Raw genomic sequence first — 11,624 nt, forward strand, 5'->3', positions numbered from 1 at the left:
ATATTATTGTTTCGTCGATTTTGTTGTCTAATAACACTATTACATTAACAAAATGTTAAATATAGACAAATTAATAGACCTATATGGATAATTATATTAAAAATAAATTATTTTTTAGTATAAAAATAAATCATATAACTATTAAATAATACACATAAAAATTAAAATTTTATAATTAGTTGTTCATCAAAATATAACACATCAAGTTATTTGCAATCTTATCTCCATCCACTCATAAAAATATGTCGTGTCTCCCCTTCATTGGTCCGTCCAAGATTTCATTGTATCTTTGCTCTATCGGATATCCTCACCATGACAATTTTAATATTTTTGCCGTATTTAGATAAGTAGTACATATTTATTAAATCATTATTTCAATGACATAGGTTTCAATAGTAACATTTTTTTTCATATTTAGATCAATAATAAACATTACATTCTATTTTTATTTTATTTTAATCATTATTATATTTTTTATTATATTTTTTCCTTAAGTTATTGTAATATATATTTACTTAATTTATTTTAAATATTTTTGAAAAATCAAATTTATAAATATTTATCCATTTTAGACTTTAATGTAGCAATAATAATTATTTTACAAATAGAATTCTCAACTCAACCGAAACAAAAAATTATATTTTATATTTTATGTCTATCTTCTTTATAATTTAAATGACTTGAATAATAACATAAAAGCAATATCTCTTTTTCCATTTATTTTTCTTATTTTCACTTTTTTTATTTTTAATTTGGATTTTGCAGAGAATATTTTTTATTTTATTCATTTAAAGTCCAATATAATTTATTTAGGTTTAAATTTTTATAAATAAATATTTTGAAATTAATTAAATATATAGTTTATTAATGATCAAATCGTGATTATGCTCTCTTTTTGATCTTCAACATATATAGAAATAATAAAACAAATCATAAAACAAATCAAAATTCATTAGATATAATGGATTAAATTTTATTTATTCTTTTACTCTTAGTTTTTTCTTCTTCTTTAAATTCTATTAAAAAAATATATCAACAAAAACTGAGCCCCAAAATCACCGCAATTCGAGAAGAACGGGAAGTACCGTTCAACAGTAAAGTTGAAAAGATAGATTTATAATTCCAGAAGAACCGTTCAACAGTAAAGTTGGAAAGATGAGACTTATAATTCTAGAATAACCGGACTATTCAAAAGTAAAGTTGGAAAGACCAGATTTATAAAAGTGGAATCATTTCTAAGGTAGAAAACCAACGGAACCGTTCAACAATAAAATCAAAACAACATAAAAAAATGAAAATGAAAACTCATTAAAACCAAAACAGTAACAAACAACGTCAATGAAACACATACAATCATCACATTTATCACTGTATAATTTATCTATTCTCTTTTCATCCTATTACAAAAATTAATTGCACTCTGATTACAAAAATTGTACTTACATTTGTATTAACTTCTACTTCTTACGTACTCGTACTCTACAATTGTACTTACAAAAATGGCAGAAATCAAGTAAAACTAATGATTTGAAAACACTGATGGCAGTTTTTCTCTTGTTCAGATGAGTTTTGATGAAAACCCTATCAAAGTACATAAATGTAGAAAATCAAACCAATATGTCAGTTGGTTTGTTCTGATGTTGCTTGATCTCATTCCACCATCGTATCTAAATAACATAAGACCAAAATAATAGAATATAAGAAGAAAAAAACTCATCAAATCATCTCAAAATGCTCCCTCTTGTTCGAAACAACCTTCCATATATGGTGCACTCGAACAGAAACTTTCCAAAGTTCTTTGCTATCGTTGGTGTAACAGGTTTTCGCCAATGGTCTCGCCATATCTTACAGCCAGTTAGCACAAGCAGTAAAGTAAAAATGGTCTGATACTACAGAAAAGTGGAAGCCACAAATGCTATAAATAACACAATCATTATGTATAATGTAGCAGTTACAAACTCTTCATTACATAACTGATGCAGAAGGTGAATAAACATAAGAAGATAAAGTCCTCATTATATTAATTATGTAACACATAATTATGCAGAACGGAAGATGCATGGACAGAACCACACAAATGCTAATTATGGAAGATGGAAGAACATAATTTCATAAATGAACAGTCCACGTGGCGCATCCTTAAGCAACATTTCTTACTCTCAGAATAAGCCACTTCGCAGCATGAGAGGAACTCTTCAAAAAGATAGAGTTTTCTTATATTATAGATATTTATACTACTAAAAAATACAATTATTAACTAATATGATAATTAATTATTATTTGACAAATTAAACATCTTTTCAATAACTTGATATTATTATTTAAGATAGATATTTCTAAATATAATAACATATATAATTTTCTCAATTATTTTAACAATTTGTACAAGATTGTGTTTTTAACTTTTTATAGATATGGATAAATCACAAGTAGAAAAATATAAAGTAAGTTAAAAATTCAACAACCAAGATCAATCCAACGGCCTAAATTCCATATCCCATCACCCTATAGCCTTCTCTCTCTTCCCACCATTGGTACTTCATAGAAAACAAGAAGATTATCTCTGAAAAAACCTCACCTATATAAATCCCTAAACCACTCTCACACATACACAAAAACAAAAATCCCAATTTTCTATCTTTCCCTTTTCAATGTCAGCTTTGGATTACTATCTATCCCCTTCAACAATCTACCTTCATTCCCATTCCATCAAATCCAATATCCACCACTGGCGTAACCGTCGTTTCGTCCCCAATTCATCACCCGTTAGGGTTCTTAAAGACACCAATTTCTTAACCGATTTCGGTAGGTTCCATTTATGGAGAGGCTTAAAGCTCAATAACATTGATGGGTTCAGAAGAGCTGCTTCCGGTGGTCAAGAAACCGATTCCGGTTCAGCTAGTTCCGATTCTGAGAGTAAAGAGGTTGAAGTTGAACCGGGTTCAGATGGTTCCGGTTCGAACCGGAATAAGGAGAAGCAAGGGAAAGGTGGTTGGTGGTGGTGGTGGTGGTTAGATTCTAATTCTAAGACTGGGAAATGGAAATGGGAGACTTTGTTGAAAGCTCAACAAGTTGGGGTTTGGTTTCTTCAGTTAGGGATTGTGATTTTTTCTATGAGGTTGATTAGGCCTTGGAATGTGTTACCGGGCTACGAACCGAGATCTTCCATGGAGTCTGTGAGAGTTCCTTATAGTGAGTTTTTGAGTAGGATTAATAGTGATCAGGTTTTGAAGGTGCAGGTTGATGGGGTTCATATAAAGTATAATTTGAAGTCTGATTTTGAAGGTGGTGAAGTATCTAGTAGTAATAGTGGGTTGCAAGAGGAATCAGAGTCTTTGGTTAAGAGTGTTGCACCGACGAAGAGGATTGCTGTTGTTTATACTACAACTAGGCCCAGTGATACTAGAACTCCTTATGAAAAGATGCTGGAGAATGAAGTGGAGTTTGGATCGCCTGAGAGACGTTCCGGTGTATTCATCAACCCTAGTTTGGTAAGAAACTTTTGGTTATTCATGGTTTGTTACTCTTAGAATAATATTAGAATTTAGATCTCCACAAAATTTGTCATTAAGATGTGAAATGAGAGTTGTCCATCATTTGTCATTTATAATCACTATAATGTGTGGCATCATGATTTAAGATAGACTTTGTAAGGTGAAGGATCTCCATAGGAATCACGGTTAGTGTTGAGGCCATATCGCTATCTAATGCAGGATTCTCAACAGTTATGTTATGTGTGTTGTAATGTAGCTAACCTGCACTGTTAGTCTTCTGGAAAGTGGAGACTCAAATGATAAGTTATACTTACATCAACAATTGAATCTACTTTGGGAGTATTTGGGAGGGGATTTTGGAGGGGAGGGCTTTTTTTTCTTTTTCTGGATTAAACAAGCTATAAAATGTTTCTAAAAATGAATGTATTGTGATTGAATTGTTATATGATCATATATCATGATACTTTTTCAATTTTTTAGAAATCTCAAATATATATTAAAATATAGACCTAAGTATAGCCCTCCAAACCCTTCCAAACAGACCTAAGGTTGATGTTGGAAGGAGGCTGGTGATTTGAGGTTTAATGTATATTTGATGTGCAAACCTTTGGAGACCCAAATATATTTAGTTATTAAGAGGCAGCATACCTTTGGAGACCCAAAAAGAGAAATAAGAGTTATAGTTCTTTGTTTCTTTCTCCGATTACAATCTTTCTATCAAACCCTTAAAATTGTGTGACTGCTTAATGGCTATGAACTAAAATTATGACATAAGTTGTGGAAATTATCAAGCTGGACAGATTATAGGTTACGTGATTAGTTTTAGTTATATACAGTAGATTCTACTCCGAGAGAATTTGAAATAATAATTTCATAAAAGAATGGAATGCTTTGAGGTGATTAATAGAAGTTAATGTTTATATGGTTTCATGAACTAAACTTGCTTACCGTTTAAAAAATCCTTCAAATCATTTGCTAAATAAAACATATGTTGTAATTTGTTATATTACCAGATAAGTGTCTCTTTTACTACTTTTGCTTGTGTATTTTGCTAAAGGGAAATGCTAACCAGTGCCCTCAGGGCAATGGTTAAGCATTCCAAAAAAACAAAATTTATCTCGGTAATATGCATATTTAATGTCTTGAAAATCAAAATATTACATTTTCTATAAAATATTTTCTTTTTTGGAATGCTTAACCATTGCCCTGAGGGCACTGGTTAGCAAGACCCTTTGCTAAAATATATTAGTTGGGTAAGGTATTTGACTTCCTATTCCAATTCATTATAAATTTCCTTGGTTTGTTGCGTTAACGGTATATCATGTGACAAGCTGACTTTATTTCTCAATTTCACAGATAGCCATGTTTTGTGTTGCTGTACTGGTGGGACTTCTCCATCGAGTCCGTGGAAGCTTTTCTCAGGTGAGTTTGATTTCTTCCTCTCTTATCTTCTCTGCCCTACCCGAATCATTTTTCCTAAACCATTGAAATGATGTCTTATGAGTAATTACATGCTACGGCAGAAAACTCTTGGTCAGATTAGGAACCGCAAATCAGGAACTTCTGATGGTACAAAATCATCTGAAAAAGGTGAAACAATAACATTTGCTGATGTTGCTGGTGTTGATGAGGCTAAGGAGGAGCTAGAAGAGATTGTGGTAAGCTGGACTCTCTTCAGCTCATTTTCAGCATTTAAAATCTTTAGGGTGCAAATGAGGCTTTCTAGTTTCTATCCTACAATAACATTCTATTTTCATTCAGATTTTTTCTGGTGATATAGGGAAATAATTTTGGTTGTGATGATGCTCCCTTGCCAGGAATTTCTTCGAAATCCGGATAAATATACACGACTTGGAGCTCGTCCTCCTCGAGGTGTTCTCTTGGTGAGATATAGTCAGAGATATATGTTTGTTGGGGGAAGGGATCGAATATGGGAAATGTCTCTTGTCTTGGTTGTGTTAAAATCCAACAAAATTTTATACTGTATTATACTATTATGTCAGCTATATTTTCTCTTACTTAAATGGGCTTTACCTTGCGAAATACCATACCACAATTGTGTTTCATTGAACTCATAGTTACTGGAATAAATCTTTGATTAGCTTCCACTTACACCCTTCCTGCATGTTTGTGCTTGTACTTCATATGTGGACTATTTATGCCTAAGCTATATGCAATCTTATATTGTTATTATTTTAGTTTGGCATGTATGAAGTAAATATCTTTTGGTTTATCTTACAGGTAGGTCTTCCAGGAACAGGTAAGACTTTACTAGCAAAGGCTGTGGCTGGAGAAGCTGATGTGCCATTTATAAGTTGTTCTGCTAGTGAGTTTGTTGAGTTGTATGTTGGTATGGGTGCTTCCCGGGTGCGAGATCTCTTTGCAAAGGCAAAGAAAGAAGCACCATCCATTATATTTATTGATGAGGTAAGAATATGTACTCTTTTGTTGTGTAAGAAGTTTAATATAACATTTACTATTTAATATTCAACGAAATCAAAATTTATTTTGGTATGCAGATAGATGCTGTGGCTAAAAGTCGGGATGGTAAATTTCGCATTGTAAGCAATGATGAACGAGAACAAACCTTGAACCAGTTGCTCACTGTTAGTATTCCTTGTGTTGTTTATTTCTTGTGATTGTTTGGGATGTGGGATTATGTCATAATGAGGCTAATATGTTGAAACTGTATTGCAGGAGATGGATGGGTTTGACAGCAATTCAGCAGTGATTGTTCTGGGAGCAACTAATCGTGCTGATGTCTTAGATCCTGCACTTCGCCGACCAGGAAGATTTGATCGAGTAGTTATGGTCTGGATTCAAGTTTTAATGCATTACCTCATTTGGTTTTTATAGTGATATATAAGAATCTTTTTATATATCTTTTAAGAATGTCATGTTTTCTCCTTAGGTGGAAACACCTGATAGGATTGGAAGAGAATCCATCCTGAAAGTTCATGTTTCTAAGAAAGAACTTCCTTTGGCCAATGATGTTTACATTGGTGACATTGCTTCTATGACTACTGGATTCACAGGGTAATTATGCTATTTCTTTCACATGATATACTTTTCCTCCCTTTAAATACATTGAGAAGATTGGAAGTTTGATCTGACACATGCACATAATTGAAGGGCGGATCTTGCGAACCTAGTAAATGAGGCTGCTTTATTGGCTGGAAGAAAGAACAAAGTTGTTGTGGAGAAAATTGATTTTATTGAAGCTGTGGAAAGGTCATTAGCTGTAAGTAAATTTGTTTTGGATGATATTGATTTCATCCACAATCTCTCTTGGTGGATGCACAATTGTAATTTATGCCAACAGTTTGTTCAGGTTTTCTGTCAAATCACAATGTTAAATTAGAAATTTAGTTCTGTAAATTGGCCCCTACTTTACCAATTGTGGATAAAAAGACCAAACTACTTGTTTCAGGGCATAGAAAAGAAGACTGCTAAGTTGCAGGGATGTGAGAAGGGTGTAGTTGCACGACATGAAGCTGGTCATGCTGTAGTAGGCACTGCAGTTGCGAGTCTTCTTCCTGGACAGCCGCGTGTTCAGGTAGATCATGGAAGATGCCCTGTTCTTGATTTCTTGGCCATTTGAATATGCTGTTGCCATTAAAGACACACTGGTTTTCTTTGACCACTTAAACCTACTTGATTTTTGTGGAATTATCACACTAATAAACTGTATTTCTAGGCTTGAAATTATTCTGATGTTTGATGATGTCTAGTTTACATAGGCTCTGGTTATGAGATTATTAGTTTAATGGCTGCTGACAGATTGTTTTATTTCCTTTTTCTTTGAGTGAGATGGGTTTACTTTTAATTTATTTCTCTTATTTTATGGTGGGAAGTCAGAGCAAATAGTTTATTTGTTGTGCATGATTCAATAAGTATAAAACAAATTACAAGTCAAAGCATCTTATTACTAATAGATAAACATTTAGGGATATTTCAATGCCTTACTGTCTTGTGTACGTTATCAGAAACTAAGCATACTGCCTAGGTCAGGAGGGGCCTTGGGCTTTACTTATATTCCTCCAACAACTGAGGACAGATACTTGCTTTTCATTGATGAATTGCGTGGTCGTCTGGTGACCCTTCTTGGAGGGCGTGCGGCAGAAGAAGTTGTTTATTCTGGTCGAGTTTCAACAGGTGCACTTGATGACATACGGCGAGCAACTGACTTGGCATACAAAGCTATTGCTGAATATGGTCTTAGTCAGATAATCGGCCCTGTGTCAATTTCCACACTTTCTAATGGTGGAATGGATGAGTCTGGGGGATCAGTTCCTTGGGGAAGGGATCAGGTTAAATATTTCATTAACTTGTTTATTTTCTTCAATTCAAAATTGTCTATATGCTTATTTTAATAATATGGAAACAACAGGGACAACTTGTTGATCTTGTTCAAAAAGAGGTGAAAGCATTGCTTCAATCTGCGTTGGAAGTATCACTTTCCATTGTACGAGCTAATCCTACTGTTGTAGAGGGTCTTGGTGCTCAGTTAGAAGGTAACTGTACTTTCTTTATTATATATAGCAATGGTATTAGTATTTGTATTTTCACTATCTTGCTTTCATCATTTTATATACTTGAATTACATTTCTTTTGATGCTTTCTTCTTTTGCTATCTCTACTTTCATCAGCGATGTTGCTTTTATGAGCATGGTTAAATCCAAATTTTCATTCGAGATTCACATTAAATTGCTGGGTGGAATATGTAATCATGTTGTTAATTTGAAAATACAATAATATCTCGATACATTCATACATGCAGTTTTTATCTATGGGATCAATTGAATTTGCATAAAAAAATAGATTGCAGATTTTTAATTCTGTAGTTTGATATAATAAAATGATGATGTGAAAATGTCACATGCTGTATACTTCTATCCACTCTATTATATGTATTATTCATTAATTAATGATGTCAAAGCAATATGCTTTTATCTAAGCCACGGTGTTGTAAGTTTTAACACTGCTTTATTGCTTGTGTTCTTCAGAAAAAGAGAAAGTAGAGGGTGAAGAGTTACAGAAGTGGTTAAGATTGGTGGTTGCGCCAACAGAACTGACAAATTTTATGGAAGGCAAGCAACAGACCCTTCTCCCATTGAAGACTGATTCCTGAAACTGTTAAAAGAGTTGTCTATTATGTGTTTCCGGTGTGAAGTGTAACTTGAGGTATGATTTTTGACACGGTTCATCAACTAAAGTTAGTGAAATTATATCTCAAATAGCATGCCTTACAAACATTGTATATTCCTGTAAGGTGAACTTTGGCATCGTTTTTAGTTTAGGCCAACTTGTTATTTGTATTTATTTACTCACCATTCACTCAACCGAAGCCACAAGGAAAACAGAATATGAAGAAATACATCGCATTAGTGCCTCTCTTCAACTACATGAGTAATGGTAATTTAAATTGTATATTGACTATTATTTCAGTCATGTCACAAAATGTAATTAATATATAGTTGATTTATACGTTAATGATTCTGTTAAATATGTGGTCCTGCTTCATGTTACACCAAAGTATTTTATTGAAATTGCAAGTACCATGGTTAGTTAAGGAGTCTGTTATCAAATTCTCCCCATCAAAAGTCAATCTTATCTATCAGTCCACAGTTACGTTTGTGCAATTTCTTTCAGATTTTGACCCCACATTATATGTATTCTCAATCATCATATTATAACTTTGTTGTCTTGTTGAACTAAGTGTTGAGGAAATGCAATATCATGCTAACTTGCAATGTGTGTCTGGTACACCCGTGTCCTATGTGGTTGAGTTTTATTTTTTGTCCTTTTGGGAAGTTACATTGTCGCAGTCATGTTCCTGTAAACCATTATTATCTCATTCTTCTGCTCTTAAGTTACAATTTAAGCTGGATGTGAAAAAAAGTAGACGACTAGGTGTGGAGCCGCCTGGTCTTGGCCGCCTTAAGGGCGATCAGATGATACAAAAGTAACTTTGGCCATGGTATAATCTAGGAAAGGGAAGGGACACTCATGAGTTTAGTATGTGCTTAATTGACTGTTCTAGAGTTGAAACGCATGGCAGTGTTAAAAAAACTTGGAAGCTTGTATTTGATTTTGTGTGGTTATCAAACCTGAATTGAAAATCAAAAGAGATATATTGCAATACAAAGAGCTCAGCTGTATACCTTCGGAATTAAATATAAGAATTGAATTATTATTTCTTTATTTCAAAAAGTTTTAAAGAACAGATTATGCCACCAAAGAGATTATTGGTTGAGTTGTTTATTCGGTTGCTCTTCTAAATTTAATGACACTCTAAATTTGTACAAACAGGCTATAAACCAGGAAGTTTCTAGGATAAGATTGTCCTGTTGTATCCTATATCAAGAGAACTCATAATAATTCCTCTGTTGGAGAGACATTTCTTGAAAAATTGACTAAGAACACACCATCAAATATGATGTCAAGAGAACTCGAATAATTTCTAATTTCTTTAACGAAAAGTTCAACAAGTAGAAAGGAAAGAAGTAGCTCTGAAAACTTAAATTCTAATCCATGAAGGAATAAACTAAATCATTTGATCAAACTAAATCATTTGATCAGTCAAATGGAAAATGTGGGAAAGAACTTGAGAAATGGAGGCTCGGTCAAATGTGAGTGTTCAACATTCACAATTTGTTCAGTCAACGCTAACTATAATGATGTTTGGTCAAAACTGAGTGTTAGAGTGATGTGTAAATTTCAAATTTAATTTCCTCTTTGTAAAAAAAATTAAAGTTTCTAGTGGTAAGAAATTGATGTCAATACCAAGTCACAAGTCTAATGAGAAACTCAATAAAAAATTTCAAATTACTACAAGCAATTGTACTATGTGCATCAATAAAGTTGTGTGCTGTGTTTTATTGTTAGACATTTGTTTACATCATGCATAGACTTCAAAAATATGGAAATAAGTTTTTATTTAATTGGATTTGAATGATGTAGGATGGGGAGATGAAGTGGTCAATAAGTTTTTACTTTTTAGTTCATTTTGCAATGAGAAGAATAGAAGAGAAGTGTCACATTTATTTTGGTAAACAATGACTTAGTGGATTTAGTTGGAACATAAAAACATACTGTTTAAAATGAAAGTTTCTAATATCTCGAAGGTGGTAAATGCATCAAACGAATATTTTAGTCAATCCAATAATTTTACTTGTAATGTTTTTTAACAATTGTGCACAATTTGTTTGGATTCTTAATTTATTCCCGGAAATCTTATATTAATTTTTTACATTTCCTATATTTGTTTCAAGTATTTATCAATTATGCCTTAGAATTTTTTATTCTTTAAAACTTAATTTACACTTGATTTTTTCATTTTCTATTCCCATGAGTGTGTTTGTTTGAGAGATTAAAATTATAATCCCAGGAATGTTATTCCTAGGAATGTTATTCCTAGGAATGTTAATCCTAGAAATTTTATTCCCATCAATTTGTTTGGTAAATAATTAAGGTTCCTTAGAATAATTTTGAATTTTATTTATCATTTTAAAAATTTAAAAATAAAAAAATAATGGGTTGAAATAGTATGGAAGTGGGTAGTTATAGTTAGTTATTTTTTATTCCCATGGGATAAAAGATTTCCCCCCCTTTGACATGAGAATAAATATTTACACTTTCATGAGTAACTTTTATTGTTGGGTATTATTTATTCCAAGGCATTTTTTTTCTTTCCCATCTACCAAACAAAGGAATAATTATTTCCAGCCTCAGATTCCCAGGAATTATTTTTCTAGCACCGAAACAAACACACCCCATGTAAAAGGATGAGAATCTTATATTCCCATGCGAATAAGATGTAACCTTCAATAACTTCCCATTTTTATTTATTTAATTTCTTTATTTATTTAAATTAAATATAATTTATAAACATTCCTGGAAATTTAAACTATTTATCAAACATAAGGATAGGAAAAACATTCATGATAATAATATTCTCGGAAATAACATTCCCAAAATTATAATTTTAATCCCTGAAACAAATACACCCTAAGAATTGTAGGATCTTCAACGAGATGCGGCAACCACTTGCCATTTTCTATGGAAATGGCTAAATAAGAGGGTTCATGATGCTAATTTTGCAAGTCATAGCAGACTTTAGCAACAAAA

General features: G+C 32.4%; 1 protein-coding gene across 1 annotated transcript; it reads left to right on the forward strand.

The window, feature by feature from the left end:
• The first annotated feature begins 2,533 nt into the window (after window positions 1-2,533).
• LOC131628686 (ATP-dependent zinc metalloprotease FTSH 7, chloroplastic-like) lies at window positions 2,534-9,022 on the forward strand. The gene is made up of 13 exons (XM_058899515.1): window positions 2,534-3,491; window positions 4,851-4,916; window positions 5,018-5,152; window positions 5,312-5,377; window positions 5,736-5,921; window positions 6,014-6,100; window positions 6,192-6,305; window positions 6,406-6,530; window positions 6,627-6,735; window positions 6,925-7,050; window positions 7,481-7,804; window positions 7,885-8,008; window positions 8,501-9,022. The coding sequence occupies exons 1-13, from the start codon at window positions 2,652-2,654 to the stop codon at window positions 8,623-8,625; spliced, it is 2,427 nt and encodes an 808-aa protein (XP_058755498.1). The 5' UTR covers window positions 2,534-2,651; the 3' UTR covers window positions 8,626-9,022.
• Window positions 9,023-11,624: the final 2,602 nt, after the last annotated feature.

Source organism: Vicia villosa, unplaced genomic scaffold, assembly GCF_029867415.1.
Source record: "Vicia villosa cultivar HV-30 ecotype Madison, WI unplaced genomic scaffold, Vvil1.0 ctg.000470F_1_1, whole genome shotgun sequence".
Taxonomy (NCBI): domain Eukaryota; kingdom Viridiplantae; phylum Streptophyta; class Magnoliopsida; order Fabales; family Fabaceae; genus Vicia; species Vicia villosa.

Excerpts from the sequence above, each read along its gene's own strand:
- LOC131628686 (XM_058899515.1), top strand. The coding sequence starts at position 2,652 with ATGTCAGCTTTGGATTACTATCTATCCCCTTCAACAATCTACCTTCAT. Across the intron at positions 6,531-6,626 it reads ATGACTACTGGATTCACAGG|GGCGGATCTTGCGAACCTAG; the intron begins GTAATTATGCTA and ends ACATAATTGAAG. Across the intron at positions 7,805-7,884 it reads TTCCTTGGGGAAGGGATCAG|GGACAACTTGTTGATCTTGT; the intron begins GTTAAATATTTC and ends TGGAAACAACAG.